Genomic DNA, 21,041 nt, shown 5'->3' with positions numbered 1-21,041 from the left:
ATGGAGAGCTTGTTGTAAGTACACATATCTTAGGGCATATTCCAGTCATACTGATTTACAAGCTGTATCAGTCAGACGAGGGTATGGTTCTGCAACTGTGTGCCAAAACTATGCCAGGCACTAGATATATAAAGTTAAATTAGGCATAGTACCTGTTTGCAAACGACTTTACAATCCACTGAGAAAGACTGGGTAAACCAAATCTTACGGTGCAATATATTAAGCATAATGTCTACATGCAGGGTGATTTGGAGCATCTTATGAGAAAAGGCATCCAAATATAGCCACATGATGGCCAAGGGAGGGTTAGCAAATGAGTCTTGGAGGAAACTGAGGAAATTTGGAAAGATGAGCTAGAGTTAGTTGTTTTAGTGGAAACAGAGGGAAAGGAAGCCATCAGGCAAGAACACTCCAAGTAGAGAGGATATTGTTATGAAGGATCAGAGGTGCCAGGTTGCATAATACCTTTGGGGAACTGCAAAAAGTTTGGAATGGCGGGATCAGAGTGGTTGGAGGAAGAGGTGGTCTTCAGTGTCTCCATGTCTAAAAGGAGACTCCTGGCTGGGTGTGGTGGCTCACGCCTGTAATCCTAGCACTTTGGGAGGCCAAGGCGGGCAGATCACGAGGTCAGGAGATCTAGACCATCCTGGCTAACATGGTGAAACCCCGTCTCTACTAAAAATACAAAAAAAAATTAGCCGGGCGTGGTGGCGGGTGCCTGTAATCTCAGCTACTTGGGAGGCTGAGACAGGAGAATTGCTTGAACCCAGGAGGCGGAGGTTGCAGTGAGCCGAGATCACGCCACTGCACTGCAGCCTGGGTGACAGAGCGAGAGTCTGTCTCAAAACAAAACAAAACAAAACAAACAAACAAACAACAAAAAAATGGAGACTCCTCTATCCCTAACAGTGATGACTTTCATGTGGGAGAAGAAAACAAAAGAGAATAACTCATCTTATTGAGATGGGTAGGCTAGTGAAGCATTTGGTAATAGATAGATCCAATTTTCCCTTGAACCTGAGAGTATGTCTGACTTACTGACTTATTTGTTCTTCAAAGTTTTATTAAGCACCAATTTTACATCAGGCCATATGCTGGGTACTAGATATCCAGAAATGTATAAGACCTTATAATTTGATAGTATTTTTTAAATTGTTTTGTGTCTTAAACACTTACTATTGAGCATGTTTCTAAAAAACCTTATACCGAACAGCCGCAATCTCAGGAAAGCAATCAGTGACTGCGTTGACAGGAGAGGAAATTGGCAGCTTAGCTGAGGGCAGCACACATTAGGGACCATAAGTGAAGACTTAACATTAAGTACCAAGAAGTGTTCTAAGCATTTTATGTAAATTAACTCATTTGATACTCAATCAGAAGACTTATTACTTACTAATCAGAAGACACTCTTTTGACAGTAGTCTTTCTATGTATTTATTTTACCTGCTACCAATCATTGTACTACCACAAAGAATGAGGAAGTCCCAGGGACCTTGGGAAGAAGAGGTGTGGTCCCTGAGAAAAGGGTTGAGGGGGTGTTGGAGTAAAAATTTTGTACCAAATGGAAGTTTTTCAAAAAGGCACAGACAACAGTTACCTCTCCAAACAAATGGATGTAGCAGTAAACCTAAGAGTTTCTTTAGGCTGTTTACTAACGTGAATAGCAACATCTTCCTAGGTATTAGGCCACCCCAAGTGTAGTTTAAAAATAAATAGTACTAGAAACGGAAGTGGAAACACATGCACAGTTTATCTTTTCACTCTTGTGAGGTCAGCAGACATCTGTAATGCACTTTCCCTACAGCAGCTAACAAAGGCAGGATGATGGTATCTGTTCTGAACGTTTGAAACAACATCACCACTTATCTTCACAGATTTCCTCAGGTTCTCAATGGAGGGCCTGAAAAACATCACTGTCAAGGATGATGCTGCTACATTTTATGAGCTGGAGACGAACGAGACCTCTCCTGATGCCTCTCCAGTCACAGGAATAATGGTTTTGAAAACGTCAGTGCTCCATCTGCCTTGTACGTTGTAATCTCCTGTAGTCCATCTGAGGCCAACGTGCACAGGACCACAGTAGACAAAGAGTATTCCTGATGACAAATCTGATATTTCAGTCTACTTCTTCATGTGATATCCCAAGTATTTTTTCCTAGAGGGGGAAAAATAGATTCTTAAAATTCCAAGTTAGATTTACTGTTGAAGTGAAAACATATGGCTGCTAACTCTGCTCTATCCCAGGCGTGACCCGAGGCTCAGGAGACCATGTTAGTTTGGGGGAGGGTTTGGAGAGGTGACTGGCATTCTTGGTATGCCTGCAAGGAAAACATCAGCTAAGGTCTTATGTTACACACCCAGAGCTAACAGGCTGGATCTTTTCTTGAAGATGGGAGGGCTTCAAGGGTGTATTTAAAATGTAATTAAAGTGGGTACTGAAAGGTCAATGACTATGAAGGTTACAACTCTCTCCTTTCAAAGTGCTACCGAATGGGTGAGGTTGCAGGACTGCAGGGTAACTATGTGAATGGTGCTCCACAGAGAGCACAAAGAGCCAAGGAGTAAATCAGAATCTCGTGGTAGCTTGTTTGGCATGCCTTGTAGATAGAGTTGCTCTTCATTCATTTGATCGATTCATTCACCGTTCTACAAGTACTGGCTGAACATCTATGGTGTTATGCAGAGGAATGGGAGCTATGGGAGATTAAAGGAGCCATCATAAAAACATGATCTCACCCTTACAGATTTGCAGTTTAGTTGGGAAGATGAGATGTACTCATATGAAATGTGGAATACTGAGATAGGAACCCTGAGCTTCTGGAAAGCTTGTGCATGGGACTAGATTTCTCTCGTCCCACACTACTACAAGGACAGCAGAGAGAGCCATCGAGACACTTGGTGCCAATGGAAGTCCCAGGAGGCTTACTTCCCATTGTCTTCTTTTTTTCCCGTTAAGGGACTCTGAGCACACGCCCCAATCCACATGTCCTTCACACTTCCATAGCTCCTATCAGCTCATAAATATTATCATCCTCCTTTATTTTTTTTCTACGCTTTGGAAAAATTAGTCATCCCTCTCACATTCTTTTTCTCCCCTCTCCTAATTTCCACTGACATGCTCCAAATTAAACTTAACTATGGCCAAGAGTTAAGATTAAGGTTTATGATAACTTGGATAAGAAATACATTTTGAATTGAAACTACAGATGTTAAAGAACTAGTGCCATCAATTTCTAAAGCCTTTGGAAATCCACTTTAGTATTCCTACTGAATAATTCATCTTTTTTTTTTCTAATTGGAACTGTTTTTTTTCTCCAGTACCAGCAGCCAAATTAAAAAAATAATTGCATTCATTTCAGTTCCTCTTTTTGATTACTAGAATTGGAACTGCTAGTTTTATAAAGATTGATTGAAATATAATTATGCTATAAAATTCACTAATTCAGTGAATTCGTATATTCACTTGTAGTATATTCACAGAGTTATGCAAACATCACCTCTGATTTTAGGACATTATCATCACTCCAAAAATAAACTTCACCTCCCTTAGCAATTATTCCCATTCTCTCACCCTCAGCTCCTAGCAACGAGTCTACTTTCTGTATCTATACATTTGCCTATTCTGGACACTTCATATACGTGGAATCATACAGTATATGGCCTTTTTGCCTGACTTTCTCTCACTTAGCATAATGTTTTTAAGGTTCATCCATGTATCAATACTTGCTTTATTTTTATGGTGGAATAATATTCCATTGTGTGGCTATACTACATTTTCCTTATCCATTCATCATTCATCAGTTGATGGACATTTGGGTTGCTTCCACTTTTTGGCTAATGGAAGCTATGAACATTCATGTACAAATTTTTGTATGAAAATATGTCTTCAACTTTCTTGGGTATATATCCAGGAGTGGAACTGGTAACTTTATTTTTTTTAATTTTTTTTATTTTTTGAGACAGAGTCTCGCTCTGTCTCCCAGGCTGGAGTGCAGTGGCGCGATCTTGGCTCACTGCAAGCTCCGCCTCCCAGATTTACACCATTCTCCTACCTCAGCCCCCCTGAGTAGCTGGGACTACAGGCACCTGCCACCATGCCCGGCTAATTTTTTTGTATTTTTAGTAGAGACGGGGTTTCACCGTGTTAGCCAGGATGGTCTCGATCTCCTGACCTCGTGATCCACCCGCCTCGGCCTCCCAAAGTGCTGGGATTACAGGCGTGAGCCACTGCGCCCGGCCCCTGGAATTGGTAACTTCATAGTTAACATTTTTGGGAACTCCCAAGTGGTTTTCCAAAGGGACTGCACCATTTTACAATCCAACCAGCAACATAAACGGTTCCAATTTCTCCACATCCTCACCAACGTCAATGCTTTTCTTTTTCATTTTAGCCACTGTAGTGGATAGAGCTCAATGTTGCTTTGATTTGCATTTTCCTACTCTTGAAATGAAGATGTCAAACAAGCGTCTTTTCATGGGCTTTTAGCCATTTATATATATTCTTTGGAGAAATGTCTATTCAAATCCATAGCTCATTTGAAAATTGGGTTATTTGACATTTTATTGTTCAATTATAATAGTTCATTATGTATTTAGATATGTCTTTTATTAGAGATTTTATTTGCAAGTATTTTTCCCCATTCTGTGGGTTTTTTTTTTTTTTTTCACATTCTTGGTGGTGGTGTTCTTGGAAGCACAAAACAAAATCCAATGTATCTATTCTTTCTTTTGTTGCTTGTGCTTTTGGTGTAGAACCACTGCTTTTTAATAGCATATTTATGGTATTTTAGCTACATTAGTGGGTTAAATAGATTTTTGAGAGCTAGCCTGTGAACCCAATTGATAATTATAATTTCTCTGAGAAAATATATTAAGAGGACTAACAATGATTTTTAAAATGAATGCTTGAAACATAGTCAATTGGGAATTTGATCATCTTTTGTATATTATTATGGTGCAAACATAAAGTGCTGGAGATTAGAGACTGTGCAGCCTTTGAGCTGGAAGGGTCAGGAGAGGCTTTGGGGCAGATGAGGGCTCGAGGGGGTTGTTGGGGTGAAGGAATCCTGGAAAGAAGAATAGGTAGAACTAAAATAATGTTGAGGAACCTGTCCTCCTTTTAGAATAAGCTAAGGCAGCTTAAGTTTAGAATACTTAAGAATGGCCTTGGTTGTTCAGATCAGCCACTTAGGGTTATCAAACTTGGTGCAAAAGTGGAAAATAGAAAGGAACTCAATGTACAGAAACTGAAGACCGTGGCAGCCACTGAAGACCGTGGCAGCCACTGAAGACCATGGTGGGCACTTCAGACCCTTGGGCAAGATCAGCTGCACTTTCCTTCCATCAGCAAAGAGACCAAGGCTGTGTGGAGGTCCCACGGTCACTCCAGCCATGCCTAGAGCTGACTCAATCCTCCTGCTGGCCCCTGGACCATTCTAGTGGAAAGAGAACTAAGGATAATGTGGGGTGAAGGTCTGTCCGCCTAGGAATGCCTAGGCCTGTTGAGAGTTAAAGTTGTGGGGTAGTACATTTTGACACGGTGGACCTTATGTAGCTGTTTGAACATGGCAGTCTTAAGGAGACCTGAGGAACTGGGGATGAGCGATGGGAGAGGGTTTGAGGCAAAAGGGAAAGAGGTCTGTTTTGACTGATACCAGGTAATTGAAAATAGATGAAAGTTTAACTGTTGGCTTTTTATTTGGTATCAAAATGTCACCCTCAAAATGGCTGGGTCAAAGCAGCAATGACAAAATGTCATGAACCCTGAGTCTCTGCATGAGGCTTAGTCTCCGTGACCTCTAAGTGTCTGCAAGTGTGAGGAACTGTCTGCCTGCCCTTGTCTCCCTGCCAGACTTCCGTTGCCTACAAAATTTGTGAAAACAGAAATTACGTCTATCTAAACATTTCTTATCTCAGCATCTCCTCATTTCCTGTTCCATCTGACCAGTCCCTCTCCATCCACACATACCCTGCATACCCTTGGAGAGCTCAGTAAATATTTATTGATGATGAAGATAATCACTAAAAATATGTTCCCATCAATGGGATCTATCTCTGGCCACTCAAGTGTCCTAAACTCATGAGAACTGCTTCATAGATGTGTTCCCTTCATTTAAAAAAAAAAAAAAAAAATCCATCCCATCTCTTCTGAGTTCTGAGAAAATTTGTTTTTAAATAGGATACGCTTACCCATCCACCGTGCTGCTGGATCCATGGCGAGAAGTTCTCTTTCAGGTACTTGGTGCCAAAGCCCAGGACCCTGTTCATCGGGTGGTTGTCAATAGCTGTGAGCTTGGCCGTGACGTCTATTACAAGGGCAGCCTTAAAACCCTGAGCATTGACCTCTGATTCTCCCCTGGTGTCCACACCCATTAGGACCTGGTCTGTGATGGTCTTGAAAACAGAGTAGGACAGCCCATCCTGGAAGTGGCCCATCAAAGCCTTATCTTTCTTCAGCTGTGTACAAAAGAATAAGCACTCAGTACAGGAGCTTGGCTCCACGAGGCAGACAGAAGTTCATTCTTTAGCTCAAATGCAGGCCATCAAACCATCCCGTGGAAAACCCTGGATGCTGGTGTCAACCAAGGGAATGGGGATGAAGGCAGTGTCCTGCAGAACCAGAATGGGCATGTACTGCTCGGTGAATTCATTTCATCAGCACAAATACATGTATAAAATGGAACAGTCAGTTCATTTGACATTCAACAAATATTTCCTGAGCACTTATAATGGGCAGGTAGTATGGATGACTGAGATGCGGGTCCTCACTCAAAGGGCTCACAGTCTAGTGGGAATTGCAGAAAAATGTGATGTCCTTTGCTAGAAGTAGTGTAAGGGACAGGATCTGAAGCTTAGGAATCACTGTCTTGGCTCAAACCCCTGGGTCCACCTCTTACTTAGCTATGCAATCTTGGGGAAATTAACCTCTCAGATTCAGTTTGTCATCTCTAAAGTAGGATGGTGATAGTATTGATACTATAGGGTAATTGTTTTCTTTCTTTTTTTTTTTTTTTTAAGACAGGGTTTCACTCCCATTGCCCAGGCTGGAGTGCAGTGGTGTGGTCTCGGCTCACTGCAACCTCTGCCTCCTGGGCTCAAGTGATTCTCTTGCCTCAGCCTCCCAGGTAGATGGGACTACAGGTGCATGCCACCACACCTGGCTAATTTTTTTCTATTTTTTTGTAGAGATGGAGTTTCGCCATGTTGCCCACTCCTGGGCTTAAGCGATCCACCCACCTCAGCCTCCCAAAGTGTTGGGATTACAGGCATGAGTCCCTGCACCCAGTCTTCATTTTCTTTTCTTTTCTTTCTTTCTTTCTTTTTTTTTTTTTTTTCTGAGATGGAGTCTCACTCTCTTGCCCAGACGGGAGTGCAGAGGTGCGATCTCAGCTCACTGCAACCTCCGCCTCCCAGGTTCAAGCAATTCTCCTGTCTCAGCCTCCCAAGTAGCTGGGATTACAGGCACACACCACCACACCCGGCTAATTTTTGTATTTTTAGTAGAGACAGGGTTTCATCATGTTGGTAAGGCTGGTCTTGAACTCCTAACCTTAGGTGATCCACCTGCCTCGGCCTCCCAAAGTGCTGGGATTACAGGTGTGGGCCACTGTGCCCGTACCCAGCCTTCATTTTCTTAAGAAACTTTTATTATTATTGTTTTTTAGGGACAAGGCTTACTATATTGCCCAGGCTGGTCTCAAACTCCTGGCCTCAAGCGATCCTCCCACCTCGGCCTCCCCAGGAGCTGGGATTACAAGTGTGAGCCACTGTGCTTGGCCCTATACTATAGGGTAGTTGAACACTTTATAGTGCTGGACATAGAAGAGGTGCTTTGGAAATGCAAGTCATTTTTCAGGATGCTACGGGAGCATGGAGGTCAGGGAAGACTCCCTTGCATGCAATGTTCACTTAAAAAAACTCCAATTCATTGATTTCTTTCCCATTATTCTACACTATTGATTTTACCTCCCGGCCTTCCCTTGAACCTGGTATCTCTCTGCTTTACCTCCTTTGAACTACCACGCCTTTAAAACAAAATCAGTGCTGCCTCTTCTGCTTTTGAAAAATCAGGGCTCATATCAAAAAGCTATATATCATCTTCATTTAAAGCATTCTTGCAATGTCTGTTAATATGCTGGTTGTCATGTGAAAACGGAAATTTCTTAGTGAGCAGGGACAAAATATTTATTTGAAAATCCTCTAGTTCTGTCCTAGAGGAATGATAAGCCAAGCGGGTTTTCAACAAATATTGTTTCTAAAAGGGATATCTGGGGGATGAGTCAGATGCGATTGGGAGATTTTGGCAGACCTGTCTTTTCCCTGAACCACGCCCACCCCCACCGTCCAGGCCCCGTCTGGGTTGTGACTCTGCAGCAGGCATGGCCAGCCTCCTCCATAACAGGGAACAGACTCCTCTTCATCAGTTTCCCAATGGAGGAGAGGCCAGGCTCAAAACCCTAGCAGGCAGCCAAGTCGGGACTGTGCCAGAACAGTAAAAGAATCAAACGCCACAAAGACAGGGCTTCCACTGGCACCTCCTCACCCCTCCCCTGCCTGTCCCTCTCGGGTGCACCTGGCTCTTTGGCCTCTCCTGGAGGTGTAGGATGGGCCTTCGGGCTGTGTGTGCTCTTGGGACCAGCGGCTCTGCAGATCCCCTGCAGCCACACACACGGCACTCTGCAGTGGGAGCTTGGCACCCGCCCAGCACAAGGTCACACCTACCATGTGTCCCTAGCAGAGCTCCCTACTGGGGAAGCATGTAAAGGAAATAACCAAGGCTTTGCCATAAACAATGTAAAATATCCAAACTCCTTAAGAGAGAGCACCAGGCAAAGTGAGGTTTTTGAAAGTGGTAATTTGTGGGGGTGAAAATGAAACCATCGCTCTTCATAACCTGAGATCGGTGGCCTTCATCCCACCTCCAGCACCCCCATTCCGCCTTTCCCACCTCCCTGACCAATGACCACAAGTCCCTGCTTAGGGAAGCTGGGAAGGAGGTTGCCGTGGGAGCCACAGAAACTCCGAGTTGTAAAGAGCCCTTGAGGCTGTCTAAAGGACCCCTCGGAGTTCTGTGCTGAAATGCTAACTGGTATTGGCACCTACTTGCAGTTCTTCCCGTGACAGGAAGATCATTCCCTCACAAGGCACCCGTTGACTCTCATGGGCAGCCTGGAGTGCCTATTCTCCAGGAATGGAGGTTCATTCTTACCATAAGGAGAAATCAATCACCCCATACTAGGCATAATTTGTGTATCCATGACACTAGCTCTGGAGAAATGCAGGGGTGCCCTTACATCATGATCCTGTTCCATCTCTTGCTTCCTCTGCACCCCTCTCCACCCTCTACTTGTGGCCCCAAAGCTCACACACCCCGTTCTCTTTTCTTTAACCTAATATCCCTGGTTTTCTCGCTGTTTCTCATTCTGTCCCATCTCCCAGGTGCTTCGCCCTCTGGGTCACCAGCCTCTGGGCACACTTTTGACAAAGCTATAGACAGGAGCTGTTTGTCTTCCTGCAGAACCTCCCATCCCCACCCCCAGGGTCTGACTCCCTCCCCACAGATTCTGGCAAAACAAGGGTCTATGTCTGCAAGCCAGCCCCTGATTAACAGATTCTAGAGACTACTCAGTCGTCTGTGGGTTATGGGCCCAGGAGGCATAGAGAAGCCCTTCTGACTCTGTTGAAGGTTTGCTCACCAACTCTTTACCTGAAGGCAACTCTCACCCGTTCCTGATTGGAAAGATGGGTCTCAACTTCCAAATGGCAGGAAATCCATACATTCTCCCAGTAACACTAGCGCACCTCCCTGGCTGAACTGCTAAGAGAGCCCTTAAACAGGCAACAGTCCAGCAACTACAGGGGAAAAAGATTCCAGAAAGTATTCCAGCTTTGGAGCAACTGTGGGACACAGATATCCAGGCTGCAAAGCAAATGCGAGTCTAAACTTCAATGAGGATCAGTTACATAGGGAATGAGATTAATAATTCCATCCAGCAAATTTTAATTTACTGGTGTCTTTTCTTGCAATAACAAGTTTCTTTTTTAGTTTCCAAAAATTCCAAGGAGGCTCCAGAAGGTTTACTTATGTTTTCCAAAGTGACTCATTTTTGAGATTCTACCAGCATGAAGAATTTTGACTCCAAGGGAAATAAAATTTAGGACTAAGTAGAAACCAGGACTTAGAGAGGGAATAAGGTTGCAACCTGGAATACAATTCCATTCTCGTGTACTAGTGCATGGGCACAGAAATCAATCGCATCAGTTCAAGGTGTTCCATACCTTTCTTTCCAACTGATCTCCTGAATATTTCAGCAGCTCAACAATTTTGGCTAGTATTTGTTCTTCTTCATCTGTCGGGGAAAATTCCAGTTATTTCTTTTAAGAGAAGCAAAAAATAATCTTACATTTTTCCAGGGACAATGAATGCTTGTGGCTTGGTAAGGGCTGGAGGAAGAGGCATGCTAATTCTTTTTTTTTTTATTTTTTTATTTTTTAGACAGAGTTTTGCTCTTGTTGCCCGAGCTGTAGTGCAATGGTGCGATCTTGCCTCACTGCAACCTCTGCCTCCCAGGTTCAAGAGATTCTCATGCCTCAGTCTCCCAAGTAGCTGGGATTACAGGCGTGTGCCACCATGCCTGGCTAATTTTTTTGTATTTTTAGTAGAAACCAGGTTTCACCATGTTAGCCAGGCTGGTCTCAAACTCCTGACCTCAGGTGGTCCACCCACTTCGGCCTCCCAAAGTGCTGGAATTACAGGCATGAGCCACCGTGCCTGGCAAGAAGCATGTTAATTCTTATCAAGTAAATCTTACCTCGCCTCTTCTGCCCAGACACAAACCATACTAGGGATTTCTCCTACAGCCCCTTCCTTTCCTTCTTTCCCCTTCTTCCTTTGCTCAGTCCCCCAGCTCTCAATGTGAAATTCATCGCTGTAGTTACCTTAAGCTTCTTGTTGAAGACATCAGTTTCACAGCACAGGATTCTGTCTATGAAGATATTTAGGGGGAATATTCTTCTGGTTTTTGGATTTTTCCTCAGCAGATGGTGCTTTTATCTTATGGACACCATAAATCTCATATTTGATTATATTTCACTCTTTGGGTTAGTCGCTAGAAAGTATAGAGCCAAATTTGTGGCCCATATCTAAGAGAGTAGATAGTCTTGCTGGCCTACATTTTGGAAATTTAACCTAATTCCCAAATCCGTCTTATTTTCCTGTTTTTGTTTTCTTTTTACAAAGATATCTTTCAAATTGATGGATTTTATCTGACTAAAATTTATTCTTTGTATGCTGGGTCTGGACAATAAGGTGGGATATAAATAAGTAAAATTAATAAATTCCGCTATGGCCAAGGCTAAAAGGGCAGATGGATAGGAACGTGGCCACAGTTGCTGTATGGTGTGTGTTGGGGGGACAGGGTGTAGTGGAGTATGTGAGTCTTGCTCTGTCACCCAGGCTGGAGTGCAGTGGCACGATCTTGGCTCACTGCAACCTCCACCTCCCAGGTTCAAGTGATTCTCCTGCCTCAGCCTCCCGAGTAGCTGGGACTACAGGTGTGTGCCACCACACCCGGCTAATTTTTTTGTATTTTTAGTAGAGATAGGGTTTTACTATGTTGGCCAGGCTGGTCTTGAACTTCTGGCCTCAAGAGATCCGTCCGCCTCGGCCTCTCGAAGTGCTGGGATTACAGACGTAAGCCACCGTGCCCAGGCTTGGCAAAATAAACCTTCTTCTTTTTCTACTTTTTTTTTTTTAATTGAGATGGAGTTTCAGTCTTGTCACCCAGGCTGGAGTGCAATGGCATAATCTTGGCTCACTGCAACCTCAGCCTCCCCAGTTGAAGTGATTCTCCTGCCTCAGCCTCCCCAGTAGTTGGGATTATAGGCACCAGCCACTATGCCTGGCTAATTTTTTTGTATTTTTAGTAGAGATGGGGTTTCACCATGTTGGCCAGGCTGGTCTTGAACTCCTGACCTCAGGCAATCCACCTGCCTTGGCCTCCCAAAGTGCTGGGATTACAGGCACGAGCCACCGCTCCCGGCCAAAATAAAAGTTCTACACTGAGTGAGATCTGTCTCGATATATTGGGTTAACACTCTCTTAGGGAAAGTTGCTGGCACAGCTGCCTGTATTTCTCCTGTGCACAGAGGATGAGGTCATCTTAGCTTTAGCTTGGTTTAGGGGTGGCATTCCATCTCCCAAGCCCATGTGGGATAGTAATAAAATGTCACATTGTTTTTTTTAGCAGACTCAGAGGCCTCCTCCTCTCCTCCAGCTCTTCACACGGTCCCCTGAGCCTCTGTGGCAGCTGTGGCCCCTTTAGTGTGGCTACCGCTCTGCATCGGGGTTGGGAGACCCGGATACCTTTGGAGGGAGAACCTTCACCTTGTTCTTTAGGGAGGTGCAAACCCAAGATCCACCGTGGCCTCACTGTTAGAGGAGTTAAAAAGAAATGATTTAGGCAGATAGTGAGGGTAAGGAAGTTCTCGGGAAGGTTTTCCTTTTAATGAAAAGCAGCCCCAAATCATTTTCTTTTCTAACAAAGAGTAGCCTGTAAAATTGAGCTGCAGACATAGACAAGCAAGCTAAAAGCTTGCACAGTGAATGTTGGCAGCTGTGCCAATAGGAAAAGGACACCTGGGACTAGGCATGTCCAAAGGCCGCATTTTCCCTTTTTCTTTCCAATCACGTGTGCCCTAGGGAGCAGGCAACATGGCGCTGGGCAAGTGGAAAGCCCACTTGCGTATTAAGATGAGGGTGGGGTGGCCAGCTTCCCCCATGCTATGTAAACGTCACACCTGGTTCAACTGATCTTTGGATCCTATGTAAATCAGACACCACCTCCTCAAACCTGTCTATAAAATCCGGTGCACTCTGTCGCAGGCCAGAAGTCACATTTGGGTTCCCCTCTCTGTCGCAGGAGAGAGAGCTGTTCTCCTTTCTCTTTGTTTTGCCTATTAAACCTCTGCCGCTAATCTCACTTCTTGTGTGTGTCCATGTCCTCGATTCCCTTGGCATGAGACAACGAACCTCACATATTTATCCCAGACAATGAGGCTGCGTCATCACAACCTCCACTGTAGTTTGTGGAGGGAGCCAGGAGCAAGAACTGTGGTGGGGGAATGCCGGGCAGAGCTTCTCTTCCAGTGGCACTTGGCTTTGCTCCCCTTGACTCTCCCCTCAGTGCCTTGAGTTACCACCAGCCTGATGGGATCTACAGTCTCAGCTATTGCTATGGTTTGGGTGACAACTGACCCAGCCTTGTCACTACTTCTCAGTTCTGCTCCATGTCTTGCACCATAGCTGGTGCCTGACAACCCCTGCTTTTTCACAAAGCCCTAAAGCAATGTTATAATATAAATCCCTGGCTTGACGCTCCAACTGTACCTGGTGCAAATTGGCCCAGGGTCACTGGTAACATGATCAGATCTAACATTGCATTTTCCGCCACAGACAAGGCTGAATGCGGGCTTTGTGTTTCCTCCTCTCCCTCTGTAGGAGACTTTCCTTTCTTACTTAGCAGAGAGCTGGGAATGTTTGTTCAACCTGCTGGGGCAGCCCCCTTGCCTTGGGCTGGTGTCTCAAGCTGGAGCTCATTGCCCACAGCCTGTGGCTGTCAAGCCCTCAGTCCAGGCAGCGGAGACTGTCAAGTTGCCGAGCCCTGGGATGGATAAATACACAAACGCTCCTGCGCCCCTGCCTGGCAAACACTCCACCCAGGGAAGGAAAGCTTACCTTTCTTAGAACTTGAAGCTACAGGCCCGTGGCCTTGGAGCTGGAAGGAGAGACCCTCAGCTACAAAAATCTCTTTGGACTTGAAGCCTCCTGCCTGGGTCGCTTGTGGTGGTGGCCAGGAATAAACAATTTCAGCTACTCGGTTGGCAATGGAAACGACTTTGGGGTCCACAGCTGAAACAAGACAAAATGGTGCTGAGAGGCCCTTCCCAGAACTTCATCTGGCTCATTGGTATGCAAAGTTGCCTGGAATGAAAAGACCAGGCCAGAATAGAAGGAAACTGCCTGGGAGTATGTGTGCTGGGGGAGGGTCATTCTTCAGAAAGGACTGAAAGTTGCCTGGCAGAGGCCGGGATGTGGGAGGGGTGCATGCAGGAATGATTGTCACCTTGAAACAATTGGCCTTCTGCACACTCTTTTTGAAGTCTTGCAAAATTAGGGTCTCCTTTCCCCTTTGCAAGGGAAGAGACACAAAAAGGAGTGCTTAGCTCTTTACTTGAAGGAATGCTCATTACGCTTTTATTTTTATTCTTTTTTCTCGACATGCTTTATACCTCTAAGAGCCAGCCCCTACATGCATAGGAGGACATTCGATAGTTTGACAAGCATTTCGGGGTTGGTCACTGAAGAAAGAAATATCCCTGCTCTCAGGGCAATGAGATTCATCATCCAAGTCCATTATCAACTGAACACCTAACTCCCGCTGCTGGTACAGTTCTGCCTCTTCTCTCCTCTCCATGTCTACTGGAAAACATTCAATGAATGCTTATAGGTAAACAAGGATGCAGTCAGCACAACTTACGACCTTCAAGAATTTACAAGCTGAGAAAAGAGTTACGTCATGTATTTGCACACAGAATTGTAGAATAAAGCACTTTGAGATAGGACGGTGAAATGGCATTGGCCCAGTGAATGTTGTAGCCTATAAGAGACCAGTCGCCTTTGCCCCTGAGTGGGGAAAAGGGGAGGTGGGATGGGCAGATGGCATGGCTGAGTTGCTGGGTGGTAAAATTTTCACTGTTGATTTGTCACTAATTTCTAACCTTTTATTTGTTTATTTACTTTTTTCCAGACAGAGTCTCACTCTGTCACCCAGGCTGGAGTGCAGTGGTGTGATCACAGCTCACTGCAGCTTGGACCTCTCAGGCTCAAGCGATTGTCCCACCTCAGCCTCCTGAGTAGCTGGGATGACAGGTGTGCATCACCACGCCTGGCTAATTTATTAAAATTCTTTTTCTAGAGATAAGGTCTCCCTATGTTGCCCAGGTTGGTCTTGAACTCCTAAGCGCAAGCAATCCTCCCACATCAGCTTCCCAAAGTGCTAGGATGACAAGGATGAGCCACCACCACACCCAACCTAAATCCTAAACTTTTAAAAGCTTGTATAAGCTGTCTTGGATGCCGTGTGGAGCAGCTGGGTTTTACCATGTAACATTTGAAGACTAACATTAGGTAATTCACAGGACTTGAAGACAGTAATGGAGTGGCGTTTTGGACAGAAGGTTGGTGTGCTCAAACTCCTAGGGCACTCCTGGGCTTTTGTACAGCACTGTAGGTAAGAGAGGCAAGTAGGGGGCCTGGGAGGGACTGAGCCACAAGAGAAACAGGTTTTGACATCATATGGAGCTGCCAAGGTGGCTCCTGATCCCTCTCCCTGGATTCCTCCAAGCTGAAGGCTTCAGTGTCCTCCCTTCAGCCCTCCAGCCATTCACGGAAAGGCCACAGAAGATACTGCTCTGTCCATGATGCCATCCTCTGGTGGACATCTGACTCATAAAGCCATCTTTTTCATGGTTAGTCCACAGGGTTCAAAAACCGATAAGAAGCGAATGACGGAGAGAAGAAAGATCAAGAAGAAAAGGATCAATGTCTTTCCTCCTCGTTTTTTAAGAACCAAGCGAAACAGACTTTCCACTTTGTAATCCCCTTATTGCAGCCCAACCAGCCTCCGCTGGAACTCTGGCCACCCATGGCCCCTGGCAAAGAAAGAAATGGCAAGAGGCTGTCTTCCAAAGCCAAGGGAAACTTCCCTGGCTATGTCCTCAGGAGATGAGAAAGGAAAGCAGGCCTCTGCTGCCTTTTCAACCTTGTGCAGCTCATCTAGGGTGATCAGCATGCGGTTCTACCACCAGAAAGCACCCTGTGCCCATCTTGCACATTAAGAAGGTCCATGAAGGGTCCCAAAGGCTCTGTCCCCTCCTCCCCTCATAAGGCAGGGCAGCCACAAGATCACCAACAGGTACAAAATTACCCAATCTGGCTAACTGTGTACAGGGTATTGACTTTTTTTTTTTTTTTTTTTGAGACGGAGTCTCGCTCTGTTGCCCAGGCTGGAGTGCAATGGCACGATCTCGGCTCGCTGCAACCTCCACCTTCTGGGTTCAAGCCATTCTCTCTTTCTCAGCCTCCTGTGTAGCTGGGATTACAGGCGCCCGCCACTACGTCCAGCTAATTTTTGTATATTTTCAGTAGAGACAGGGTTTTGCCATGTTGGCCAGGCTGGTCTTGAACTCTTGACCTCAGGTGATCCTCCCGCCTCAGCCTCCCAAAGTGCTGGGGTTACAGCAGGGTATTGATTTCTATGGGTTTGTGGACATGGAGTGAGACATGTCCAGGAGAAACTATAAGCAAACATGTTCCCACAGATGCACTAGCTCTAGTTAAAATTCCCATCTTGGATATTTTAATTTTAAAACATGAAAAAGAAAAGATTATATCCTTGTCAGACTTGGTCCTGTCTGATAGGCGAGGGAACACTGGATGGGGTGGGGAGAAGACAGAAAGGCTGTCTGTTCCTTGGAGTCTGTTTTGGGGGTCATCGTGGGGCCAGGAAGAGCAGGCCAACAGGGTTGGAAGGTCCCATTTCGCCTGTGGTCTGAGGCATTTGTTTTAAAGAGAAAGGGCAGAGGGTTGGGGTGTGACTTCCTTATGGACTGCTCTTTCCCACTCAGTATCCACTTTCTTCTTCTTCCTTAGTAACAGACCTCTAAAATGTGAGGGGCAGCAATGAACCCAGCTGAACAAACTATATTCCCTGGGCTCCCTTGCAGTAGGGAAGGGCCAATGAGATGTCAGAAGCTGGGGGCAGTTTCAAGAAAGCTCTCGAAAAGGGAGCTAAGGCTGGGTGCGGTGGCTCACGCCCGTAATCCCAGCATTTTGGGAGGCCAAGGCAAGGCCATCATTTTAGGCCAGGAGTTCGAGACCAGCCTGGGTAACACAGACCCCATCTTTACAAAAGATTAAAAAATAATAATAAAATAAAAGGGAGCTGAATTACCTAGAAAGAAGGCACCCTTTGCCCTTCCTTTGCTTCCTTTTTATTCCTGCCTGAGATGTAGACATGATGGGGGAAGCCCCAACAGCCACCTTTAGAATATAAGGTGACTTTGAGGTGGAAGCCACGAGCTGAGGGATGACAGAATTCCCAGGAAATCTTTTTTTCACCCCGTCATCCAAGCTGGAGTGCAATGGTGTGATCTCAGCTCACTGCAACCTCCGCCTCCCAGGCTCAAGTGATTCTCCTCCTTCAGCCTCTGGAGTAGCTGAGACTGCAGGCGCGCACCATTGCACCTGGCTAATTTTTGTATTTTTTAAAATAGAGACAGGGTTTTGTCATGTTGCTTAGGCTGGTCTCAAACTCTTTGGCTCAAGCGATCTGCCCACCTCAGACTCCCAAAGTGCTGGGATTATAGGCATGAGCCACCTTGCCTGGCCATTCCCAGAAATTCTTAATAACCTTGTGGAGCTGTCATATCATGCCTGAGCCGCCAAACTTTTGTCCTCTTTTAAAGGAGAGAAAAGCAAACCTGTATATTATTTAAGCCATGGGTATTTGGGTGTTCCACTGTATATCGCTGAACCTCACCTTAACTATAACATTCCACGTGAGCAAATCGTAGCTATGGAGAAACAAAAGATTCACAAGTGAAAGAGCCTGGGTTGGTAGTCTTTAAAACTAGTGTTAATGTCCATTTCTCTACATCCTGAGGCCTCTTCCTAACAGAGTTTGGTCTTGGGACATAATGTCACAGTTCCCATGTAAGCCCGGTACTGAGGCCTAGCAGTGGCTGTACAAGGCTACATAGTAACCTACAGTTAAAATAACCCAGGTGAGGCCAGGCACGGTGGCTCACGCCGGTAATCCCAGCACTTTGGGAGGCTGAGGCGGACAGATCACGAGGCCAGGAGATCGAGACCATCCTGGCTAACACAGTGAAACCCTGTCTCTACTAAAAATACAAAAAATTAGCCGGGCGTGGTGGCGGGCGCCCATAGTCCCAGCTACTCGGGAGGCTGAGGCAGGAGAATGGTGTGAACCCGGGAGGCAGAGGTTGCAGTGAGCCGAGATCGGGCCACTGCACTCCAGCCTGGGCGACAGAGCAAGACTCTGTCTCAAAAACAACAAACAAACAAACAAAAAAGAACCCAGGAGAAACCAAATTTGTAAGGCCTGATTTATATGTGGCAAAATAGAAATAGAATGTGAGGCTCTCTTGGATCACGCCCAATGTAAAACCAACACAAGTAACACAAGTAAAAAACACACAATTAACTGACTAAATGCAAGCGTGAGGAGAAAGGTGATAAGGGAAGATAAGCTGTACATATGTGTTTAAAGCCTTCTTAGGAGGTAATCATTTTTCATTTTTTATGGAGAATATTATTCAGCCATAGGTACTATTCAGCTATTCAGCACATTAACACATCACCTAAGTGTTTTTGAATGTAATCTTTAATTCTCAATCTCACATAAAAGTTTTCTTTCCCTACTGAAAAAAGAAATAAAAGCTTCTCTTGAAATTTTAGAAAATAAAAAAAATGTCAAATGACACTCCAGTAAATACTGAAATACAGAATGCAATTTATCTCAGGAAAAACCAGAAGACTAAGGTCTGTAAAAGCTTTCTCTGTCTGCTGGCAAAGTCCACAGTACAGGCCAAGTAGAAAAGCCTATTTAGGTGCCTCCAAACTGTTCTTTGCCCCAGAGCCCAGATGCCACCCCCGGCGGAAGAAGCCACGGCTGGGTGAGGGCAGCTGAAGGGTGGGGAGGCAGATGTGGAGGGAAGGACCACAGGGGGCCGCTCCCTCTTGCTCTAGACCTGCCTTAGCTGGGCAGAGTTCAGAGAGCAGATGCCTTGCTGTAAAAATTAAACAAGTCTAGGGAGAGGCCTGGACTTCTGGTGAGTCCAGGCTCTGCTACTTCCTGGATGTTTCCTTGGTAAGCCCTTTTTGTGGGACTCCCATTTCCTCATCCTGTCTGTGCCATGAGGTTCCCTCAGATGATCCTGACCATAACTCCCACTGTTCTAAACATCTGAAACTCTAATGGGAAATGGGAGTTTCCTTGATCATAGTGAATGATCTAAAGCTGTCTATGAGTGGGCTGATTCTCCAAGCAAGCCAGGACTGTCATATTTAAAAACTGAGACATTACTGCCACCTCTTGACTAATTATTGACAAGTTACCCAGGCCAATGAAACTCAGCAGGAGGGGGCCTTTCTTTTAAAATCTGGCTTTGCGGCTGGGTGCAGTGGCTCACACTTGTAATCCCAGCACTTCGGGAGCCCAAGGTGGGCAGATCACGAGGTCAGGAGTTCGAGACCAGCCTGACCAACATGGTGAAACCCTATCTCTACTAAAAATACAAAAATTAGCCAGGCCTGGTGGTGCGCGCCTGTAATCCCAGCCGCTCAGGAGGCTGAGGCAGGAGAATTGCTTGAACCTGGGAGGCGGAGCTTGCAGTGAGCCGAGATTACACCACAGCACTCCAGCCTGGGCGACAGAGCAAGACTCCATCTAAAACACCTTAAAAAAAAAATCTGGGCTTTGGGCACTGGGCTTTGTTGAAGGGGAAGAAGATGCTTATGCCAAGGTGTGCGCATGAAGGGCAACTGTCTTTTTTTTTTTTTTTTTTGGAGACAGAGTCTCATTATGTTACCCAGAGCTGGGGTGCAGTGATGTGATCTTGGCTCACTGCAGCCTTGACCTCCTGAGCTCAAGTGATCCTTCCACCTCAGCCTCCATAGTAGCTGGGACAACAGGCATGTGCCACCATGCCTCGCTAATTTTTTTATTTTAATTTTTTAATGGAGACAGGGTCTTGCTATGATGCCAGGCTGATCTCAAACTCTTGGTGTTAAGTGATCCTCCTGCCTTGGTTTCCCACAGTGCTGAGAGTATAGACGTGATGGGCTCTCACTCTGTCACCCAGGCTGGAGTGCAGTGGTATCATCTTGGCTCACTGCAACCTCTACTTCCCAGGCTCAAGCCATCCTCCCACCTCAGCCTTCTGAGTAGCCAGGACCACAGGCGTGCACCACCATGTCTGACTAATTTTTTTGTATTTTTTGGTAGAGACAGGGTTTTGCCATGTTGCTAAGGCTGGTCTTGAACTCCTGAGCTCAAGCGATCCACCCACCTTGGCCTCCCAAAGTGCTGGGATTACAGGTATGAGCCTCAGTGCCTAGTGAAAATGTTTCATTCAGTACAATTAATTTTGTCCAACTGAGGGAAGATTTTGTCTAAATGCTTCTTAGTTGTTTTTGTAGGATGGTTTGTACTTTGTCAAGAGTCCTTTTACTCTTGCTCTCTGATCTTCCCATCAACCATACGAGGTGGAGAGAGTGGGGTACCCAGTGTACAGATGGAAACACAGAGGCCCTGAGCGAATGAGTTGACTTAGGAAGAGCAGCGGTCCAGGCAGCCCAAGCAAGCCCCTGGTTAGGGCTCATTCTTTTTTTTTTTTTTTTGAGACGGAGTCTTACCCTGTAGCTCAGGCTGGAGTGCAGTGATGCAATCTCGGCTCACTGCAACCTCCGCCTCCCAGGTTCAAGTGATTCTCTTGCCCCAGCCTCCCGAGTAGCTGGGAATACAAGCATGCGCCACCATGCCTGGCTAATTTTTTGTATCTTTAGTAGAGACGGGTTTTCACTATGTTGGCCAGGCTAGTCTCGAACTCCTGACCTTATGATCTGCCCACCTTGACCTCCCAAAGTGCTGGAATTACAGGCATGAGCCACTGCGCCTAGCCTCCTTCTTTTATATTGGTGTCTGGTACAGAGGACTAGGAATTTGGGAAACAAGCTTATTTATAGACAGTGGAGAAAGAAAACCAGTCGCAGCACCCTTAACTTCCATCATTTCCTTTTAGTCTTTTTTTTTTTTTTTTTTGACAGAGTCTCACTCTGTCGCCCAAGCTGGAGTGCAGTGATGCCATCTCGGTTCACTGCAAGCTCCACCTGCTGGGTTCACGCCATTCTCCTGCCTCAGCCTCCCAAGTAGCTGGGACTACAAGCGCCCGCCAAC

At 45.7% G+C, this 21,041-nt stretch overlaps 1 protein-coding gene across 3 annotated transcripts in view; it reads right to left on the bottom strand.

Annotated features, from left to right (window-relative positions):
- Positions 1-1,409: 1,409 nt before the first annotated feature.
- Positions 1,410-21,041, bottom strand: part of BCL2L14 (BCL2 like 14) — a 49,837-nt gene continuing 30,205 nt past the window's right edge. For all 3 annotated transcript variants that reach the window (NM_001246544.1, XM_009424784.5, XM_009424785.5), the window contains 4 exon segments: positions 1,410-2,155; positions 6,190-6,456; positions 10,279-10,349; positions 13,736-13,909. In NM_001246544.1, coding sequence (NP_001233473.1) covers positions 2,117-2,155; positions 6,190-6,456; positions 10,279-10,349; positions 13,736-13,909 — 551 coding nt within the window. In that variant the 3' untranslated portion in view covers positions 1,410-2,116.

Source organism: Pan troglodytes, chromosome 10, assembly GCF_028858775.2.
Source record: "Pan troglodytes isolate AG18354 chromosome 10, NHGRI_mPanTro3-v2.0_pri, whole genome shotgun sequence".
Classification (NCBI taxonomy): Eukaryota; Metazoa; Chordata; class Mammalia; order Primates; family Hominidae; genus Pan; species Pan troglodytes.
The sequence above is the reverse complement of the archived record's forward strand: the minus strand, read 5'-3'. Positions and strand labels throughout refer to the sequence as shown.